A 22,530-nucleotide genomic window follows, 5' to 3' on the forward strand; every position below is an offset into this window, starting at 1 on the left:
TTTCTAGGTTGAGGTCTACACCGACTACACTGTGGTCTCGTATTAGTTCTGTTTTTACGTCTCGTACTCACATCCTTCAATCAGCCTGTGAAGTTTATTCATAAAAACATTTACTGGTTCACCTGGTTTCTAGACTCTTTTGTTAAATTTAGCCCTTTCCAGGAGGGGCAGGATTCTCCCAACGGGCGGCTAAGTGCCGATGCCGGAGTAAAAACGGGAGTGTTTTACTCCGGCGTCGGCACCCATTCTGAGACCTCATTCTGCGGCCCACAGGGGGCTAGGACGGCGGTGGAGCGTCCCCCGCCGCCCCAGCTGCTGATCCCGGCCTGAACCCGGCGCTGCGGGGTCCGCGCATGCGTAGTTGGGACGGCCTTCTTCCCCGCGGCGGCCCCGACGCCAAATGGTGCAGGGCAACAGGAGCCGGCGCGGAGGAAAGGAGGCCGGGGGGCAGAGAGGCCTGCCCACCGATCGGTGGTCCCTGATCGCGGGCCAGGTCACTACGGAGGCCTCCCCCCCCCCCAGGGTCGCACCCCCCCTCCCCCCCACAGGCCGCACCCGGACCATTCAACGCCGAGGTCCCGCCAGCTCAGAGGATGTTAGAAATGCGCCGGCGGGATTCGGCTTTTTGTTGACAGCCGCTCGGCCCGCAGAATCAGCGCGCCGGCCCATGCCGGCCCGGGCCGGAGAGTCGGCGCATACCCCGACCGGCGCCGCGCTGACCATGCGGTGAATTGCGTCTTGGCGTCGGGGAGGCATGGCACGATTTGCACGGCGCCATGCCAATTCTCCGACCCGGTGGGGGGTCGAAGAATTCCGCCCGATTGAAATAGTAATCAAACGCTTCTTCAACTTCATTAGTGGCCTTATTGATGCCCTGTCTTGCAATATCATCTGTTACTGTTCCTATGGAATAAAGTAACGTGTTGACCTGTTCCGCTTCAGATACACTGTCCAAATCTGAAGCACGTCGAACCCGCAAAATCCTTTTCTCCAAAGCGCCCAGTTTTGAGTTTTATTTGGTCCTTCTGAGTGTACAAACCTCTCAAGTAGCATAAATTTAAGATCTGTGGCTTTTCTAAATCTTTAGGTGGTTTACCCGAAGTTTTAAATTACCCTCCCAGCATTTGAAGCTTTCCTGCACTGATCAGCTTCTTGCCGAGACCCACTGCAGTCACTATCTCTCCCTCGGGGACCTCTCAGCTAGACTTGGAATTTAATTTCTTGAACGCTGAAAAGCTGTTTAAAAATTGCTTTGCTTTAACTTATTTCAATACCTCTTCATTCTCTTCCCCTGGAGCATTGATTATTTGTAGCTGATTTTTATTGTGCTGCCTCACGGTTGCTACATGCAAAGGTGCCGTCCTCAGACATAGACGCCAGGTTTTTTTCACAAGTCGCCCTTGCTAAGGATCAGGTTTTCCTTGTGCTGTCTGCCACTGCCCTGTTAAAATCAAGTCTTACCCTTTTTAATGGTTTCTCACAAGTTCTTGGTTGGTTCTTTGACTCAATGTCTATGGTTGCTGGATAGGGATTTACTTCACAGACCACTATCTGCTACGGGGCAGCTCTGAAGGTTTTGAAAGTTGATTTTCTGACTCTTTCTGCCTCCAGTTTGTGTACAGAGCAGCTTTGGAATTTTCCAACTGTGCCTTGCTTCTTTGCAATTGAATTTTTGGTGTTTTGCGGTCCATCACCGCTGCCATATGTTGGGTAGTCTAGCTTTGGAATCATTACTGAGATGTTATATTTGAACAACAACGGGGGTTATTTTATACAACTGAGCTACAGGCAGCTATCCATGACGAGGCGTTCCACTTCTGAAGCCATGAACATTCTCCCTTCCTGCTCCTGGTCATGTGTTCTCTTAAATCATCATTATGTGAGGTGCTATTTACACAGTCCCACACATTAAACCTCACAAACCCGAATATTACAGGTCATAAGAATAGAAAAGCAGAATATTTTTTTAAAGGCGTCCGACTTGAAAATTGTGATGTTCAGAGAGGCTTGAACCTATTCATGCAAGGAATACAGAAATTTAGCATGCATCGTAAGCAGTTAGGAAGGCAAATGGCATGCCTTTCATGAGGAATCTAGAACCAGGGAGCACAGTTTCAGGATAAGGGTTCAATCATTTAGGACTGAGTTGAGAAGAATTTCTTCAAAAGTTGTGAATCTTTGGAGCTCTCAAACCCAGAGAGTTGTGGATGTTCCTTCATCGAACATATTTATGACTGGGAGACAGGCAGATTTCTGGTACTTGATAATCATGGGCGACTTTACTCTTCATATAGATGGGACAAATCAAATTAGCTTTGAGGGCAACATCATACAGTTTGTTTTAGAACAATACGTTGTGGAACCAACCGTGTGACTTAAAAGAAGTGGCTGCAGAGATGGTGGATGCATTGTTTGTAATCGTCCAAAATTCCCTAGATTTCATAAATGTCCCAGTTGAATGCAAAACCTCAAATGTAAGGTCCCGCTCAAGAAAGAATGGAGACAGAAAGCAGGAAACTATAGACTGGTTTGCCTAACATCTGTCATCGGGAAAATCTATTACTAAGGAAGTAGTATCAGGACTTAGTAAATCATAATATAATCGAGCAGAGTCAATACAGTTTCATGAAAAATAATCACACCAGAAGACTTGTGAGTATTGTTAGAGGGGAATTCGGATCATTTGCAAATTGTGTTAAAGGCCACAATCAATAGACACCTAATCTCAGCCACAGAGGCTGAAACACATAAAAAAAGTACAACAGGCGCAAATACAGGTGAATAAATATGAATATTAATTCAATCAGTGGCTCAGCTTAGGGACAAGTGTTGCTATTGCATTCAAATTAAACAAATGCAATGTTTAGCAGCATTGGCTCGTACACAGAAACCGCGAAAGCTACATAAAATATGAGAGCTGTGGAACTTCTCGAAATTCTTTAATATCCTTTTTGTTCTGCTTGCGCTCCTGTAAAGATGAGGGAGTACAGAAACCATCAAAGGATCCATTTGAACCACCAAAGAATCCAGCTGTGCTGGAATGCAGAATCCTGAACCGTACACCAATAATTGGTGTCGCAGTCCATTAGATGAACTCAGGACATTTTGTTTATGGGATTTGGATTGGAGTCCAGCTGAGACAGATAGAAACAAAAAGCTCTATTCTCAATTCACCACACAAGAAAGGCCATTTATCCTACCTTAGTTAATTTCTGTAGCACAGTGGTTAGCACAGCTGCTTCACAGGGCCAGGGGCCGGGTTCGATTCCCGGCTTGGGTCACTGTCTGTGTATGTTCTCCCTGTGTCTGGGGTTTCCTCTGGGTGCTCCGGTTTCCTCCCACAAGTCCCGTGCTGTTAGGTGAATTGGACATTGCGAATTCTCCCTCTGTGTACCCGAACAGGTGCCGGAGTGTGGCGACCAGGGGGTTTTCACAATAACTTCATTGCAGTTTTAATGTAAGCCTACTTGTGGACACTAATAAAGATTATTATTAAAACCCCTAAAGTCCACCCGTTGCAACATCCAACTGTTTCTCAAAGTAGATTTTGTCTGCACTAATCCATTAGAAATCCATTCCAAACCTTCCACTCTTTCAGGAAAGAATTGCCTTCTAGTGTCAGCCTTAAATTAATGTTTTTTAACCTGTGTCCTCTTGTCCTACACTGGTAATTTGGCCTGAATGTTACAGTAACCGATTGGTTATGAGATTGGACTGAGTTTGAATCCCACCATGATGATTACAATAACAGCCACAACTTGCATTTGTATAGCGCCTTCAGCATAGTAAGATGTTGCAATGCACTCCACAGAAGCATTATCAATCAAATTTCGACACCAAGCCACATAAGGCGGTTTCCGGGGCGGTGAACAAAAGCTTGGTCAACGGGTTGCAAGGTTCCAAAGAGCATGTTAAAGGAGGAGGAGGGGGGGGGGGGGGGGGGCGGGGAGGGTAAGTCAATGGAGAGGTTTAGCTAGGAAAATGCACACAGCTTCAAAAGAAGGCACAAGTAAAGAACAGTCCTGAATATTGGCTTACCATCGCAGTTACACTGGACTTGCAGCAAGAACTTGACTCATTGTTACTTCAAATATGAGCCCGTTCTTACAAGGACCTCCAGTTGCATCATATTGTGCACTTACAAAAGGTACGGCACATGCTCAGTGGAGAATAGTGTGAACATGGCAGCACCTCAAACAATGCTGTGAGAGATTTTTTTTTCCTCTGACATGTCGATAGATGATGGATTACAAGAGCAGCACTATAAAAATATAGGAGCAATGCCTCTAGAAATGACTGAAGACGGCATTGCCATGACCATCAACTGCAAGAAAATAATTAGGCGAATAGGTGTTGTGTCTTTGAACAGCTTGCTGGAGGCTTCACATATGTTAAAAGGAGCAGCAATGAGGTAAAAGCTAAAGGATGAACTAATTATTATTGTCCAATTGTAGCAAACCTGAAAAGGTGTGATAATTGCAAAGACAGCAAGTCCTATGCCTCATTTTATTCCAAAATTTAACCTACGTTTCAGTCAAAATCAGATGAATTGTGTATATCAGACCTTTTCCAGTTTGAACTAAACTAACCGCAGGAGTGCTGCCGACTTTGATACATGCCAATATTTAAGATAGAAAACATAAGACTAGATCCGTTATTATTGCTGTCATTGCTTTCCTTACTTCCCCAGTATTTTTCCAGAGAAGGCAATAAAAATCTTTTTACTTGTATCTGTGCATTACAATAATATGACCTCAGAGTTATAATAATGAAACATACACGCTCACACAGACATACACACGCACACAAATACACGCGTACATGTACACAAACACATGCCCACTCACATGGGCACGCACACAAACACGCACACATATGCACACATATTTTAATCGGGCCTGAGCGGGAAAGTTCATTTTCAACTTTCCTTTGTGGGGAATCATGAAGAACATTTAGGTCTCCTTTCCCCCAAGTTCCCACCCTTCCCTTTCTGTGAGATATTGCCCGGAATGCCCAAATCCAGACACTTAGCTGATGGCTGAGGGCCACCAGAATTTCTTCGGCTGGCAGCCTCTTCCTGCCCATTTCCTGCCTACTCTGGGTGGGAAGTCAGCCGGTGACATGTTAACAAAAGCCTGTGGGATCCCCGTGGGAAAACCGCTGGCAGTTATAATCTCAACACCAGCAAAAATAATATTTGGTTTAGGCTCATCACAGCAATGTTAAAAATGCTCTTCTCTCCAATGTCTGGGTGAAATTGAGGTGTTAAAGATGTAATGTGCAGCTGCTGAGATACGTCTGCCTCCTAGAAATTTGTTAATGGAAGACTTCCAAATCGTGCATTTGGCTTGGCATGAGTTTTGGGTTGGAGAGCCAGAGCAGAGTTCTAACTGAACAGGCTTTGCTCAACCTTGAAACAGTTAACCTTTTCCGCCTTTTCCTCCGAGTGCTATTTAATTGTCGAAATTTATAAAATGCTGATAAGACTTGAAAACAGGCCATGAAGAAAAGAGTGGAGAATACAATATATACATTGACTTCCAGCCTGCAATTATCTAGGATAACCGTGGAGACTAAACAGATGTTAACTGTGTATTTCTTCAGAGAACGGAGTGTACTCCTTGACAGCTTCTTGGTGTTGCCGATTTATTTCATGTTTTTTTTTAAAAAGGCTCTTGACTCAACTTTTGACAGCAGGAGAATGATAAAGGTGACCATTTGAATAATCTATTGTCTTTTGTGTTCTAAGAGGCCAGTATGAGGTAACCTTGTTTACGAAATCCAACTCGGGAACAAAACACACCCAGGTCTCTATCACTTAAATCACTATCTGTCCTGCAGGAGAGATGGGGAGATACTAAAAGCTTGACTTTATTTACTGGGAGCGTGGAAAGAAATGAGAACAGACTTTGTGCTCCTTTACTAGCAGAATTGTAAGTGTTAGGAGGGAGGGGAACAAGTCCATGAGAGAATCACCCAGCATTGACCCCCAAGCTTGATGGGTTAACAGAACCTTTTCTTGCTCGAGGCTTTATGTTCTGAATTAAAGTGAAGAGTTATGAAACAAGTCAATGGGCTAGAGTCTTCCGCCCCACCCGCTGCAAGACCGTCACTGGCGGGAAGCAGACAACGGGAAAGGCGGGTTTCACCGGTCGCTGGGCGGGCGCGGCCGGAGAATCCTGCTCAATGTTTACGCAATGAAGGAAGTTGTGAGAAAAAAAATTATAATTCAGTCAGGTGATGCTTCGTTATCCATAAATTTCCCATTTGCTTTTGCCCATGAGAATAATTAAGTCTTATAAAAAATTGTTTAAAAAACGAAATGAAAATCCTGACCGCTCCTGCCCTTCAGATAACGTTAACGTTAATTACAGTTGGATGTTACAGACTGATGAAATCACATTGAGTTTGGGTCATGCCGACCCCCCAACTGAGTGCGGTCGTTTAAGGGTTTGTAACAAGAGCGACCTCATGTCACACAACAGGAAATTTTAATCCTTCCAGAAAAACACAGGACTTTACTTTGCAAACTTTGTCAAAGGGCCAAACATTCTCCCACTTTGAGTTACGGGCATCAAAGATTGACCTGATCACATTGCTACATTTAGCACTTCAAAGCCAGATTTCAATCACTTCAAAATAAAAGTGTTTTTTTTTAAATTTCCCAATTGGGCAGCAATAAATGAAAGCAAAGAATGACAAGTTCGGGTCTCAGGATGGTTTTCCACTCCATCTGAATTTACACTTCATTGACTTTGATAAAAGAGTAAACTCAATGAAGTCTCAAACAGGTATGGGACCAGAACCACTCTCCTCCATTCTTGCTCGGAGAGCAAGGTTGAGTTAAAATCATTGCTTGGTTTTGTATTAGAAAAAAGTACAGAATAAAAGTGTACTAATAAATTAAAGTGAAAAAATAAAATCACGACTAAAGTCAAGGAGAGATGACACAATAGTTTGAGCAGAATTCAACATTAAAAATCAATAAAATTGTATTTAGGTGGTTATATTACAGCAATAAAGCTATGCCTGATATTTGAGTAGTTTCTTTCCTTTAATATTAGTCTTTTGCTGTCATAGGAACCATGCCGAAAACATACAAACTGATAGGAAACACAGGATTTTTCCCAGGTTTGATAGTGGTTTTAAGTTGAAACCAATTATTTGGCCAAAAATATGTATTTTGACCAGAAAATGTAATTAGCAACCTCCCAATGTTTATATTTTCCAATCGCTGCAATTGTACTACAGACGGCAACTAGAGTTACTTTTGTGGTATAAGATAAAATAAGATCAAGGAGAAGATACACAGCTCACCTGGAACTTGCAACCATGGAACATAACAACTGCCAAGAGACTGGTAATTAGAAATTCATTACCAAATGTTAGCGTAGCAAAGCAAACAGCAGTAAATTTACAATTTTCCCTTGTGCGAAGCCTCCTCTGTTGTAATTTCAGCCAGAACACTTGTACAGTGCAAGGTACCATTATGAGACTGACAAACCTTAACTATAAAATATAAACCAAGATTACGGCAAAGTCTAATGATAACAGAGGACAGTAAAGCACAATCTGCAATGTTTCAGGGCAACTCTGTTTAAATGAAATATAGACAAGAGCTCATCAATAGACATTAAGACAACCCAGTTGATCGCCATCACAACAGTCAGTAGGCAACAAGTTTAGCCTCACTCTTTCCTACCAGCTACTGCTCAAAAAGGTAATTGATAAGTGAATGTACTGGCGACTAGCACAGAAAGAAAGTCTCTCAAAAGAAGAGGGATTTGAAAGTCGATCAAAGAAATGCAAGTGAATGCAGCTAAAATACAGAACAAATAACTTGACCTATAGTAACTATCAGGAATGTGAAAGATAAATTGAATGGTTAAGGAAAAGCACTGGAAAATTAAAAGAAGAAACAAAATGGCCCCAGAATCACGGAATTGTGGCACAGAAGGAGTCCATTTGGCCCATCATGTCTGCACTGGCTCTCTAAATGAGCATTATGATTTGGTACCATTTCCCAGCCCTACCTTTTCTTCACCCTGGCTTTTCTTTACTTTTTCCTACATGCCCTTCCTTCTAATTAAACCTTCCTTCTGCGTCCTTTATCCTCCATTTTCTCTGCTTATAAAAATAAATCACCACCTATTTTTAATTCGAGACTTTACTTGGAAAGCATTTGCGTTCAAAGTTGTGGACATTTACTACTATTCATCACTGTGACTTAGGGAAGTAGTAAATGAAGTATGAAAGTACTTAGCATTTTGCTTAGTAGAGTACAGCAGGAAGATGCCAAATGCATGCCTAAACAAAACAGTATTATCGTGCCATTCTCTTAATCCCCTGGGCACATCGTATCCAAGCAGACATTACCAGGAATAATTAAATGAAAATGAAAATCGCTTATTGTCACAAGTAGGCTTCAAATGAAGTTACTGTGAAAAGCCCCTAGTCGCCACATTCCAGTGCCTGTTCGGGGAGGCTGGTACGGGAATTGAACCGTGCTGCTGGTCTGCTTTAAAAGCCAGCTCTTTAGCCCTGTGCTCAACCAGGGCTAAAACCAGCCCGAGTGCAGCAGCATGAGTACAGGGTAAAGACAAAGTCTTCAGAAGCAGTTCAAAATACACATCAGCAAACCAACAGAACATTCTACGCCCCTCCTGATGTTCTTTTCCAGTGAAGGCCAATTTCACATCTTGAGTGTTTTCAACTTGTCTTACGTTTTCACTTTACTCGTCAGTAACTCGTCGTGAGTCCATGTTGGCAGACATTTGGTGTAGATGGGATAAGCCTTTCCCTTACTCCCAAAAATCTACCAACACTCACACATCAATAACAGACACTTTGGCAAGGTGCAGCGGTTAACGCTCACGGAACCCAACACAAGGGAAGAAGCCAGTGACATTGAGATTGGGTGAAAAAGAAACAATTGCCGAGAGAAGTATTGAAAAAAGTAAACCCAGCATTTATTACGCTTCTAAGTTTTTACATTATTTATATGTATATAGCATGCAAACAATGTTAGTTTCTTTTTCATTCATAATGATGTTTAACTGTTTTTGAGAGAAAATAATTAACTCAAAATGTGCTATGACTTGGAATTTCCGGAAAGCTCCACCACCTTGGCTTTACTGAACGAGCATTCGAGACCCAATCACCAGCATCAATGGAGATTTCATCACAACCACAAAAATGTTTTTGAGGTGGAATGGAAGCACATGCAAGGAAATCCCAGGTCCTTCAAGTGCTGAAACTTTCAACAGCAGTAAGTCAAATTTGGTCAATCGGCCTCAGCCAGCTAAATACAGCTGGACCTCTGTTGATGTAAAAGTTCAGCATCAACTTACCTCATTAAATCTTGCCGCCAGATCTTCAATCGCATTGTGATCCCCATTTTTGTTGCCGAGTACAGGTGCCGATGAGGAGGTCTTGAGTGGGGGCGACCTGCTGGCACAACTTGGATTTGCCAAATCCCTGGTCAGAAAACAGAGGTAGTCAAGTGGTAAGACCTTGCGATAGAGTTCCTGTTCCTGCTCGGTGAGAATACTGGCAATCTCTTCAGGGAATTGGATCAGGTGTCGCAGGTCTGCCAGCTCCTTGCTGATGCCAGCCACATTGGATGGCAGGGTGCTTGTGCCAGCCATGGTGATGCAGAGTTGCCGCTCTAGAAAATAAATAAAGTTTGCTGTGAACTCCATCATCTGGATATAAGGTACAGAACAATAAACACCTGAAGCATCCTATCAACCTCAATTGTAAAGTATTAAATATCACTCAAGCGAAAAATCACTCAAGCGAAAAATCACTCAATGCGGCTTGAAATCTAACAGTGTATTGTGAAGCAGAAAAGAGTGTGAAAACACATTCAAACACACACAATGCAGTAATTATACAGTTTAACTACCTTTCCCCTCCAAGGTCTAACAAACATCCGAGACACTTCATAACAATTCAAGTATGGCAATATATGTAAAGTACCTCAACATCAAGGTGAATCATTTCAAATTAAATATCAATGCAGAAATACAGCAGCATAGTGATTACGTTGCTGAGCTAGCAATCCAGAGGCATGGACTAGTCATCTGAAAATTGAGTTCAAATCGCACCATGGCAACTGGACAAATTTGAATTCAGTTAATTAAGTAAGCTCTGGAATAAAATGTTAGTATCAGTAATAGGAACAGTGAAGCTACACATAGTTAGAAAGAAAATACACCAGCCTATTAATATTCTTTAGGAAATTAAATCTGCCATCCTCACCCAGTTCCGTCTATGTGTGACTCCAGACCCTGATGTGGGTGACTCTTAACCTCCCTCTAAAATAGCCAACAAACCAGGCTGTATTCACAAAGGTTGCTCACCTCTACCTTCAAGGACAATTAGGGATGGGTATTGATTGCTGGCCATGCGAACAACTCCCACACATCATGCAAATGCATTTTTTAAAAATTGCAATCAAATTGGTGCAATTTAATCTTTCTGTGCTTCCAATAGCCACCCGGGATGAACAAATAAAATAGCTCCACATTATTGCAAAGCTAGCTACCAAAATAACCTGTTCGGCGATGTCCGATTCTTTTCCGTAGGTTTTGCAATTATTTTTGAGATAATGAGATGGCAGCGTGGGGGCTCTCATCCTCTTCGCCTGACGCAATGTGAGGGCGTGAACCAGATTAGCATATTTAAATAAACATTTAAATATGCTTGGTCAGTGTAAAGCTGGATTCTCTCGGTATTCTCCAACCCCAATCCCCCCCACCCCCGGCACAGCTGAAGCCGGTGGGAGTCACTGCCGGAAACCAGATGCAATGACCACGCTGGCATGGCGCAGAGGCCATTGGAGCCCCCAAGTGGTCAGGGACATAGCACTGCCAAGGTGCCAGGTTGGCACTGCTAGCGTGCAGGGGGTACTGCCAGGGGGGCAGAGCCACAGGGAGCCACTGCCTGAAGGGGGTGGCATGAAAGGGAAGTGCATGAAGTACGGGGTCTTTGGCAACCCCATAGCATGGTGTCACTCACCTGGTTGGCAGAGTGGGGGGAGCTGCACTAGTGCTGGCAATTTAGGGGGTTGGGCCTGATGCCAGCTAGAGGTGGGGTGGCGGGTCTTTGCTGGCAAGAAGGGGGTGAAGCTTGAAAGGGGACCCTATGGAGGGTCCCGATGCCAGCGATGCTTGGAATGAGGGCATTGAGGGGATGGATGCTGGCGAGGATGGTGGTGGTGGGGTGGCAGGGGTGGGCACTGAGGCTCAGATGCCTGCAATGCTGGGCTTGCCAGTGCCTTCGGGTCCCACACATCATTTTTTCAGCGGGTTTCACCCCTGGCGCCAAAACAATTACTTAAGTGTGGGACAATTGCGATGGGAATCACAGCAGAACAGACCCCAATTTAGAAAGCCAAAAGTGTTGCTGGTATTTTGCACTATATGCTTGCATTTTATTGGCTGTTGTGGGCATTGTTTTGGTCCCAAAATAGTATCCACGATGCATGTGCACCTTCGTGGCGCAGTCGGGGGAAACCTTCCCTCAGCTGTTCGGGGAAGCTCCGGCTAGATTCTATGGTAATCTAGCAGTTAACAAGCTGTCGTTGGGACTCCTGTCCCTTTAAGGGATGAGATTGTGCCTTCAAGAGCTATCAGCTAAGTGGACGATTGGAGAGCTGGCAACTATTAGGTCCCAGCAGCACCACCAGGAGTGGTGGTCACCAAGGGACTGCACTCAGCTACAGAATTCATCAATGAATGTCCGTCTCCTAGCAAGGTAGGTGGGGTCGAGGGGTCATGAGTACAAGATCTGCATGCCCTGCCACAGGAGCTGGGGTTAGTGACCAGGGATGTACAGGTTAGGTTCTGGGATAGGGCAGGGGAGTGGGCCAAGGTCGGGTGCTCTTTCAGAGGGTCAGTGGAGACTCGATCTGTCGAATGGCCTCCTTCTGCACTGTAGGAATTCTATTCCATTAGCTGCTTGCATTGGAACAAATGGGCTTGGGTTAACCGCACATTGTGATTCGCCTGACCGTTTTTGAGCCCGATCCAATTTTTCCCCCTCTCGGTTTGAATCCCCAAACTTTTCTGATGCCCCAAATCTCCTGCACTTTTGCATTCAATTTCTACTCCCATTTCTCATTGTGCCTCCCAAAATTCGTTACCACACACCTGCCCCACATTAACTTTTATCTGCAACCTGAATATGTCCAATTCTATTAAATTAACTATATTGTTAATTGACAAGTTACCGACATCGATATCGCTGGCAAGAATCAACATTGCTCTTTGTATGGCCTAGTCCAGATAATCGGCATGTCTTGAGAAAAATAACGAATCAACTGTGATTACTGCCCTGGGTATACAACATGCTCAACCCTTTATTTCTGGTTCGATTATGATTTTCTATACGAGTCCGCCTGATTGTCAGGCTTGGCTTCTATTTTCAGGGAGCATTTTGGAGCAGGATGCAGGATCCGATCCATGACATTGAGGCAGGACTTTATCCCAGGAATGTCCCATTCCTGACCCCAAGGTGAAGTGAGGAGAGAGCGAGGCCTCTTCACAAGGGAGGTCTGATTTCAAAGCCCAGGGTGTGGTCTGTTCTGTGGTCCCATGGATAGTGTGGCTGATCCAGGAGTCTTTACGTGGGGGTCGTGGGCTGATGCTGGGAAGCTTGAGGGAGCACGGAGGTTGGTGTAGGAGCGGAAGCCCTCCTACTCTTCTTGGCCCACCTTACCTTCTCCCCAAAGGTGTGCTCATCTTTGTTCAAGTTTCCAGAGGCTAGGGAAACCTGCTCAGACACTCTAAAACCAATAAAGCAGGTTATGTCAGAGGCTGCCTCAAGGGTGCTTGCCCATCTTAAACGTTTGAAAGCCGATGTAGCATTGCTGCAGGAGACTCACTTGAGGGTGAAGGACCAGGTGAGACTTAAAAAGGGCTGGGTTAGTCAGGTGTTTCATTCTGGATTTGACGGAAAGGCTCGAGGGGTAGAGGTAATGGTCAGCAAAAGAGTACACTTCCAGGTAGAGAAGGTGGTGGCAGATTAGCGGGGTAGATATGTAATTGTGACAGGGGCGCTGGAGGGGAGGTTAGTGGCGCATCAAGGGAAATTGTGCAGGTGAGGGATAGGGCAGGGAAGTTCGTGGTGGCTCCGGATCTGATTAACAAGGTTTTTGAGGCATTTTATGAGAGGTTGTACAGGTCAGAGCCACCTGGGGGAGACTGTGAGATGCAGGAATTTCTAGATGGGTTGGAGTACCCAAGGTTGGGGGAGGGGAACAGGGCTACATTAGAAGGAGCGATAGTGGAGCAGGAGATAAAGGATGCGATTGGGAGAATGCAGTCGGAGAAGGTGGCAGGGCCGGATGGGTTTCCGGTGGAATATTATAAAGAATTCAAGGCTAAGCTAGCACCCGTGATGGTGGGGATGGGATAGCGATAGGGAAGGGGGTGTTGCCACAAACTTTGGGGCCGGCATCGATTTCCCTGTTGCTATTGCTATAAAAAGATAAGGATCTGACGGAGTGTGGGTTGTATAGGCCCATATCACTTCTGAATGTGGACGCAAAGTATTGGCGAAGATACTGGCGGGTAAGTTGGAGGAGTGCCTCCCAAAGGTGATAGGTGAAGATCAGACGGGGTTCGTGAGAGGGAGGCAGCTCTTTTCAAAGGTTAGAAGGGTTTTGAACGTCGTTATGACACCGGCAGAGGGGCAGGAATCAGAGGTGGTTGTGGCATTGGACGCTGAGAAGGCGTTTGACCGGGTAGAATGGGGGCACTTGATGGCAGTTCTGGAGTGGTTTGGGATTGGACCAAGATTTGTGAACTGAGTAAAGCTACTATATAAGGAGCTGAGGGCGAGTGTCCACACAAACAACATCAGCTCGAGATACTTTTCTCTCCACCGTGGGACTAGGCAGAGATGTCCTATGTCCCCCCTGCGGTTTGTACTCGCGATTGAGCCGTTGGCCATCGCATTAAGAAGTTCGGGGGTATGGAAAGGGATAATGCTGGGGGGGGGGGGGGGGGGGGGGGGGGGGAGATAGAGCATAGGGTGTCCTTATATGCCGATGACTTGCTGTTATAGGTGTCGTAGCCGAGTGTGTCGATAGGGGGAATATTGGAGCTGTTTCGAGTGTTGGGGTCTTTCTCGGGGTACAAGCTGAATCTAGACAAGAGTCAGTATTTTGTGGTGTCTCGGCCGGGTGTGGGGGCAGGGTTGGGGGGGCTGCCATTCCATAGGGCAGGGGCTCACTTTAGGTACCTGGGGGTGCAGGTTGCCCGGGAGTGGGGGAGGCTTTGTAGGTACAACATCACTAGTTTGATGGGGAGAGTGAAAGCCGATCTGGCAAGGTGGGACGGCCTTCCTCTGTCACTGGCAGGTCGGGTACAGGCGGTTAAGATGAATGTTATTGCTGAGATTTCTGTTTATTTTTCAATGCCTGCCGATTTTCCTGCCAAAGGCTTTTTTCAGAGAGATTGAGGGAAGGATTATGTCGTTCATATGGAGGGAAGGTGGCCAGAGTTAGAAAGGTGCTGCTACAGAGGGGAAGGCAGGCAGGGGGTTTGGGTATTCCGAACCTGATGTATTACTACTGGGCGGCGAACGTGGAGAAGGTGCGGAGCTGGGTAAGAGGGGTTGATTCCCAGTGGGTCAGAATGGAGGAGAGTTTGTGCAGGGGGTCAGGATTGAAAGCACGAGCAACAGCGCCGCTCCCGATAGCCCCGGGGAAATGCTCAGGGAGTCCGGTAATAATAGCTTCATTGAGAATTTGGAGGCAGTTTCGCCAACACTTCGGGTTGGGGGCAGGGTCAAGGGAAATGCCGATTCGGGAAACCACAGATTTGAGCTAGGGAGGTGAGATGGAAATTTCCGGAAATGGGAGGAGAAGGAGATTAAGACACTAAAAGATTTGTTTCTTAGGGGTCGGTTTGCAGGACTGAAGGAGCTGGAAGCAAAGTATGGGCTGGAGCAGGGAGAAATGTTTAGATACACGCAAATTCAAGATTTTGCCAGAAAGGAGATACAGGGTTTCCAGTAGAGCCGGCCTCCACATTGCTGGAGGAGGTGCTGACGACAGGGGGACTGGAGAAGGGGATAGTGTCAGCAGTTTACGGGGCTATTTTGGAAGAGGAGAAGGCACCACTGGAAGGGATCAAAGCAAAGTGGGAGGAAGAGTTGGGAGAGGATATGGAGGAGGGTTTCTGGTGTGAGGTGCTCCGGAGAGTGAATGCCTCCACCTCATGTGCGAGGTTGGGGCTGATACAGCTGAAGGTGGTATACAGAGCACACCTCATGAGGGCGAGGATGAGCCGATTCTTTGAAGGAGTAGAAGATGTGTGTGAACGTTGCGGAGGGGGGGGGGGGGGGGCGCTAATCACGTTCATATGTTTTGGTCCTGTCCAAAGCTAGAGGATTACTGGAAGGAGGTTTTTAGGGTAATTTCTAAAGTGGTGCACGTGAAACTGGACCCGGGCCCCCAGGAGGCCATATTCGGGGTGTCAGACCAGCCATGGTTGGAAACGGGTGCGGAGGCAGATGTTGTCGCCTTCGCCTCGTTGATCGCCCGAAGGCGGTTCCTGTTGGGGTGGAGATCAACCTCTCCACCCTGTGCCCTGGCGTGGCGGGGGGACCTGTTGGAATTCCTGACTCTTGAGAAGGTTAAGTTTGAACTGAGGGGAAGGATGGAGGGGTTCTACAATTCATGGGCATTATTCATTATGCACTTTCAAGAACTGGACAACATCGAACATTAGTTGGAGGGGGGGGGGGGGGGAGGGTTGGGGGGGAGGGGTGGCGGTGTGTGTTAATGGTGGCCATGGGTGATTCCTGATTCCCTTTTGTCGTTTGTTTATGTGACCATGCGGGCTAATGTTTGGGGTTTGTTGGGAGGATGGGATCATTGTTATTGATGTGGGGATTGACATATTTGTTACTAATTATTGTTTATTGTTGGTGTGTGTAAATTTGGGAGAAAATGTGAAAAAGGAGGAGAATAAAAAATATATTTTTTGTAAAAGTCAGAGGCTGCCAGGGGCTGTTCACCCACTCCTAGCCCCGGCACTGGAAAAAACAGAAATGGGTGGATTGAGCTCAGGGCTTAGATGTTTAACCTTTTAACTTCTGACCCAAACCCAGCCCAACTATTGTTGGATGCTAAAATTCTCCCTATAAAGGATGCGATTAGGTAGAAAAGTTTACTTTAGATTCTTTGATGTGGAGATGCCGGCGTTGGACTGGGGTGAGCACAGTAAGAAGTCTTACAACACCAGGTTAAAGTCCAACAGATTTGTTTCAAACACTAGCTTTCGGAGCACTGCTCCTTCATTCACCTGAGGAAGGAGCAGTGCTCCGAAAGCTAGTGTTTGAAACAAATCTGTTGGACTTTAACCTGGTGTTGTAAGACTTCTTACTTAGATTCTTTTGTCATCTCAAATGTAAAGAATTCTAAAGATCAGGCCCAAAGCGTTCTTGCCTAATAGTAAAATGCACAATTATACAACCAATTGAAACCTCCGATCTAGAGGGTGGTCTTCACGGTTCTGTTCAGTCCGCCGTGCTAATTACTGTTCTGCAGAAGTGTGACAACAGTCCCTGAGTCAGCTGGCCTGTCACCCATACCAACTAACGGTTCAATAGCAGAGTGCTTGTTTGTGACAGCACTCAGTTATTCTGCCACAAAGCAAACCTGTTATCTATTGTGTGGCGTGCACTGTGGAAATAAATACGCAAATGCAAAGCTGCATCCACGAGTAAGGGTAAAAATATTTGGGACAAAAAGGATAAGCTAGGCATAAAAATGAAAATAATTAGCTTGTAAAGCATTGTTCAGAGATGAAAGCCTATTTTATGAAAAAAACAATTTGTTTCGGAATTAACGTGCTTTAAATGAGATCAAGGTATAAACGTGTGTGAAATACTGAGTGGAATGCCAGAGAATCAGTACTTCAATTCCCCCCATTCGGCTTCCAATTTATATCAATTGGATTCAACTTAATTCAATGCAAAGTGGTTAAGTTCACGATGATTAAAAAAAAGGAACGGGGTGGGGTGCATGATACACCATCAATAATAGACGACGAGTGATAAACGTAACTGAGGCTTTAATACACTAAACAGCAAGCCAGAGACTTGCCACTTTTATACAGAAGCCTGAGGGGAGGAGCCACAGGCGGAGCCAGCCTGGACAAGCCCATGCATATACAATACAGCAGTGAATATAAGACAATAACGCGGTTTACCACATTCACCCCCTGTTTAAAAAAAGTCCAGCGGGGGTGAAGTGGCCTTGACCTTCCGCTGTGATTGCCTCCGTCCCGGCTGTGGTGTGGGCGCCGGCATCGAGACCTGCGCGTCCGGGAGCGTGTTGACTTCTTCTTCTTCACACAGATGTTGAGTCGGCGAAGGGGGGGCGGTGTATGGGCGGAGGTGGTGGTGCCTGTGCTCGGTGGGCCTGCGGGAGTCAGTTCGTGAGGGAGGTGGGCAGAGGTGGCGGAAGACGGTGTATGATGGGGTATGGTGGTGATGGTCGCCGGTGAGCCTGCAAAAGCTTAATCCCGAAGGCAGACCACGTACTGCCGCCCGTCTTGGTGTGTTACGTAGGCATATTGGGGGTTTGCATGGAGCAGCCGGACCTTCTTGACGAGGAGGTCGGTTTTATGGCTCCTTGCATGCTTGCGGAGGAGGACGGGCCCCGGGACTGTCAGCCAGGATGGAAGCGAAACCCCGGAGGTGGACTTCCTGGGGAAGGCAAACATACACTCATGAGGAGTCTCGTTAGTGGCCTTACATAGAAACGACCGGATGGAGTGGAGCGCACCGGGGAGGACCTCCTGCCAGTGGGAGACTGATAGATTTTTCGACCGTAGAGCCAGGAGGACGGCCTTCCAGACAATCGCGTTCTCCCTCTCCGCCTGTCCGTTTCCCGGGCGTTATAGCTGGTCGTCCTGCTGGAGGCGATGCCTTTGCTGAGCAGGAACTGACGCAACTCGTCGCTCATAAAGGAGGAACCCCGATCACTGTGGATGTAGGCGGGGAACCCGAACAGGGTGTTAAGGCTGTGCAGGGCCTTGATAATGGAGGCAGAGGTCATGTCGGAGCAGGGGATGGCGAAGGGGAATCTGGGGTACTCGTCAACGATGTTGAGGAAGTACACGTTCCAGTCAGTGGAGGGGAGAGGCCCTTTGAAGTCCATGCTGAGGCGCTCAAAAGGGCGGGAGGCCTTTACCAGATGTGCTCTGTCTGGCCGATAGAAAAGTGCGGTTTGCACTCCGCGCAGACCTGGCAGTCCCTGGTCATGGACCTGACCTCCTCGATGGAGTAGGGCAGGTTGCGAGCCTTGATAAAGTGGAAAAAGCGGATCACCCCTGGGTGACAGAAGTCGTTGTGGAGGGTACAGAGTAGGTCTACTTGTGCGCTGGCACATGTACCGAGGGATAGGGCATCTGGGGGCTCATTTAGCTTCCAAGGTCGATACAAGGTATCATAGCTGTAGGTGGAGAGCTGATCCTCCACCTCAGAATCCTGTTATTCTTAATCTTGCTCCGCTGTGCATTATCGAACATGAAGGCAACCGACCGTTGGTCCGTGAGGACAGTGAATCGCCTGCCGGCCAGGTAATGCCTCCAATGTCTCACAGCTTCTACTATGGCTTGGGCCTGCTTTTCAATGGAGGAGTGTCGAATTTCGGAGGCATGGATGGTACGGGAGAAGAAGGCCACGGGCCTGCCTGCCTGGTTGAGTGTAGCGGCCAGAGCAAAGTCCGACGCATCGCTCTCCACGCTGCTTTGGCGATGTCTGCTTTGATGCGATCGAAGGCCAGTCAGGCCTTAGTCATCAGGGGAAACTTGGTGGACTTGATCAGTGGGCGGGCCTTGTCCGCGTAGTTGGGGACCCACTGGGCATAGTAAGGGAAGAACCCCAGGCATCTCTTCAAGGCCTTAGGGCAGTGGGGGAGGGGGAGTTCCAGGAGGGGGTGCATGCGGTTGGGGTCGGGCCCTAGGACTCCGTGTTCTACGACGTAGCTGAGGATGGCCAGGCTGGTTGTGCGAAAGACGCATTTCTCTCTATTATAAGTGAGGTTCAGGAGTTTCGCTGTGTGGAGGAAGTGCCGGAGGTTCTCGTCATGGTACTGCTGGTCACGGCCGCAGATGGTGACGTTGTCTCGGTACAGGAACGTGGCCCCCAACCCGTATTTGTCAACCATTCGGTCCATTTCCCTTTGGAAGACCGAGACCCCGTTGGTGATGCCGAAGGGAACCCTGAGGAAGTGATTGAGGCGGCCGCCTGCCTCGAAGGCCGTGTATTTGCGGTCCTCCGGGTCGATAGGGAGCTGGTGGTTCGCAGACTTCAAGTCGACTGTAGAGAAGACTCGATACTGCACAATCTGATTGACCATCTCAGATATGCGGGGGGAGGGGGTACGCATCAAACTGCGTGTACCGGTTGATGGTCTGGCTATAATCGATGACCATCCTGTGCTTCTCCCCAGTCTTGACGACCACCACTTGGGCTCTCCAGGGGCAGTTACTCACCTCAATGACCCCCTCTCGCTGGAGTCGCTGGACCTCTGACCTGATGAAGGCCCTGTCCTGGGCACTGTAGCGTTTGCTTCTGGTAGCGACGGGCTTACATCCCGGGGTGAAGTTTGCGAAGAGGGAGGGTGGGGCGACCTTAAGGGTCATGAGGCTACAGACGGTGAGGGGGGGCAGGGGTTCGTTGAACTTTAGGGTAAGGCTCTGGAGATGGCACTGGAAGTCGAGCCCCAGTAATAGGGCAGCGCAGAGATGGGGAGCCTAAAGTTGGTGTACTCTATGCATTGCACAGTGAGGGTCGTGACACAGTACCCCCGGATTTCCACTGCATGGGATCCGGAAGCCAGGGAGATTTTCTGGGTCACGGGTAGGATGGGGAGGGAGCAGTACCTTACCGTATTCGCGAGGTGGTGCGGCTGGGACTGGTCGAGTGTCAGACGGCAGTCGGTAGGCCGGTCGGAGGTAGCGGCGGCCAGCGTACGGTCGGGTGAACTGGACTCCCGGGAGGCTGCGGAGTGGTCCCAAGATGGCGGCCCCCATGAGTCGCCCGTGGCCGGTGAGATGCAAGATGGCGTCCAAGATGGCGGCCCCCGTGGGTCGCACGTGGTGGTTGGTGCGGCAGCTGGGGGTGGCCCTGACAGGCAGCAGGCAGCGCTGCTGGGCCTAGAAGATTTAGGGTGGGGTCGGGCCTGGCAGGCTTTTGCGAAGTGTCCCTTCTTCCCACAGCCGTTACAGGTCGCGTTCCGTGCCGGGCAGCGTTGTCGGGGGTGATTACTCTGGCCACAGAAGTAGCACTTCGGGCCTCCGGCATGCGTCGCACCTGGGTCCGTTGATGGCTACGCCCATGAGGCCCACGAGTGTGCCGCGCGGTCGGAGGTGCAGGCCCCCATGTTCTGGGAGGCCACCTCCAGTCTCTGGAGTGTACTGTACTGTCTCTGGGAGGCCGAGTGTCCCCCTTCTAATAATCGTTGGCGGATATAGTTCGAGTGTATGCCCGCGACATAGGCTTCCCTGATCAGCAGCTCCGCGTGCTGGGTAGCCGATATCACCCGGCAGTCACAGTTCCGGCAGAGGATGCGCATGGCACACAGGAATTCCGCAAGTGATTCCCCAGGGTGTTGGCGTCTCGTGGCGAGGAGGTGCCTAGCATATACCTGGTTAACGGATTTCATGTATTGTCCCTTCAGCAGCGTTACTGCTTCCGCGTACGAGGGGGCGTCCCTGATGAGGTTAAAGACTCTTGGGCTCACCCGTGCGTGGAGGGCCTGCTTCTTCTGGAGGTCTGTGAAGTCTTCGTTGAAAGATGCGAGGTACGCCTCGAAGCAGCTTAGCCAGTGTTCATAAGTCTCTGTAGCGACAGCTGCTTGTGGGTCCAGTTGCAAGCGATTAGGCTTGAGTGAGGAGTTCATCTTGAGTGAAGAGTCCATCTTTAGAAGTTTAGTGTATTAAATTGATACACCATCAATAATATTCGACTGATAAACTTAACTGAGGCTTTAATACACTAAACAGCAAGCCTCCTGCCTCTGTCCCGAACTTGGTCCGGAGATGGAGACTTGCCACTTTTATACAGAAGCCTGAGGGGAGGAGCCACAGGTGGAGCCTGCCTGGACAGGCCCAGGCATGTACAATACAGCACAGTGAATATAGGACAATAACGTGGTTTACTACAGTGCATCTTTGGGTGCTGGAGTTTGTTGGGGGGGGGGGGGGGGAAGAGGCATAGGCACAAATAGAGTTTGAATCAGGAAGCATCCAGGAATCTTTTATCTATAATATCGGCAGATGGTGGGGGCTAATGGTACATGAAGTGACTACAAACAAATGCACATTGGATTAAAAAAGTGCAATCTACATACATAAATGGCTAAAAATGAGGTTGGAATCGAGGAGCGCGAATGGACTCAGAACTTAACAAACTAGCTTTTTTTCTGTTTCCACCTATTAAATGAAACGAGTGCAAACTGCAAGATGACAAGTATCAACTCGCATCAAGCTACAGTCACATCAGCTCCTAAAACCTGTCACAGGAATGAGAGAAGAGGAGTCTACCAGTGATTGGTTAGTATACAATGCAGCGGTTAAGTGGCCTGGTCACCTCCAGAAAATGTCACATGCTTGTCATGATAAGCTCCTGGAGGAGGTGACTGAAAGCCTTAATGGAGGAAACTCGATCAAAGGGAGAAGGTTTTCACCTTTGATTTGGTCAATGAAATCCACAGCCTAAATGGGGTGGCCCAGCTCTGAGAATCGTTGACCCCAGTGGCGACGAGGACACATCGAGTCATTGTAATTAGAGCACTAAATTATGTTGCCAAATCAGTGGACCATTGGCCAGAAAATACTTGGCTGAAGCTGTATATTGCTCTAGTTAGACCAGAGGTCAGAGGCCCCATTTCCCATGCAGGTACAGGAAAAACTTTCAGGTTGAACAGTACTGAGGCCGGAGCGTTCCAGCCCACGCAAGGTGGAGGCGGCTCACCATTGGCCACCAGCGGGATCTTCCAGTCTACGAAGTCCACCGGAAGATCCCACCAGTGGGAAGGGTCTGAAAATCCCTGCCCTGAAGGTCAGTTGTAAAAAATCTGAAGATTTTTAGTCTTGAAATAAGAAATATAAATTCAAAGGGACTTTTTGAAATTTATAAGATACTCCTTATGGGGAATTAACGGTCAAGAGGCTAGAATGGGAAAGTGCAGTTAATGGAGAAGATCAGTCATTATCTTGTTGAATAGCAGAACAGGTTTGAGGGGGTTATATGGTGGACTTCTGCCACTATTCCTTATGTTCTGGTGATAAGTTATTCAGAATACTGGATTATAAAATCAAGGCTGAAGTTCAAAAGAATCCCTTCACAGGGGAATAAATTGACGATACTTCCAGGCAGAACAGTGGAAGCAAAAACCTTAAAAGGGTCGTTGGATGATGCGATGGGTAAGCTCCGTATTTTCTTTTTGAACAGATGATTTAAAATGAGCTACACAGTCTTATCATGTCTTGTGAGCCCTAA

General features: G+C 47.5%; 1 protein-coding gene across 5 annotated transcripts in view; it reads right to left on the reverse strand.

Moving 5' to 3' along the window:
• The window catches only part of plce1 (phospholipase C, epsilon 1), a 619,267-nt gene that overhangs the window by 192,953 nt on the left and 403,784 nt on the right, over positions 1-22,530 (reverse strand). For all 5 annotated transcript variants that reach the window (XM_072479048.1, XM_072479049.1, XM_072479051.1 and 2 more), the window contains one exon: positions 9,351-9,667. In XM_072479048.1, the coding sequence (XP_072335149.1) occupies positions 9,351-9,667 (317 nt within the window). The remainder of the gene's footprint in view (positions 1-9,350; positions 9,668-22,530) is intronic.

This window comes from Scyliorhinus torazame, chromosome 16, assembly GCF_047496885.1.
Source record: "Scyliorhinus torazame isolate Kashiwa2021f chromosome 16, sScyTor2.1, whole genome shotgun sequence".
Lineage (NCBI taxonomy): Eukaryota > Metazoa > Chordata > Chondrichthyes > Carcharhiniformes > Scyliorhinidae > Scyliorhinus > Scyliorhinus torazame.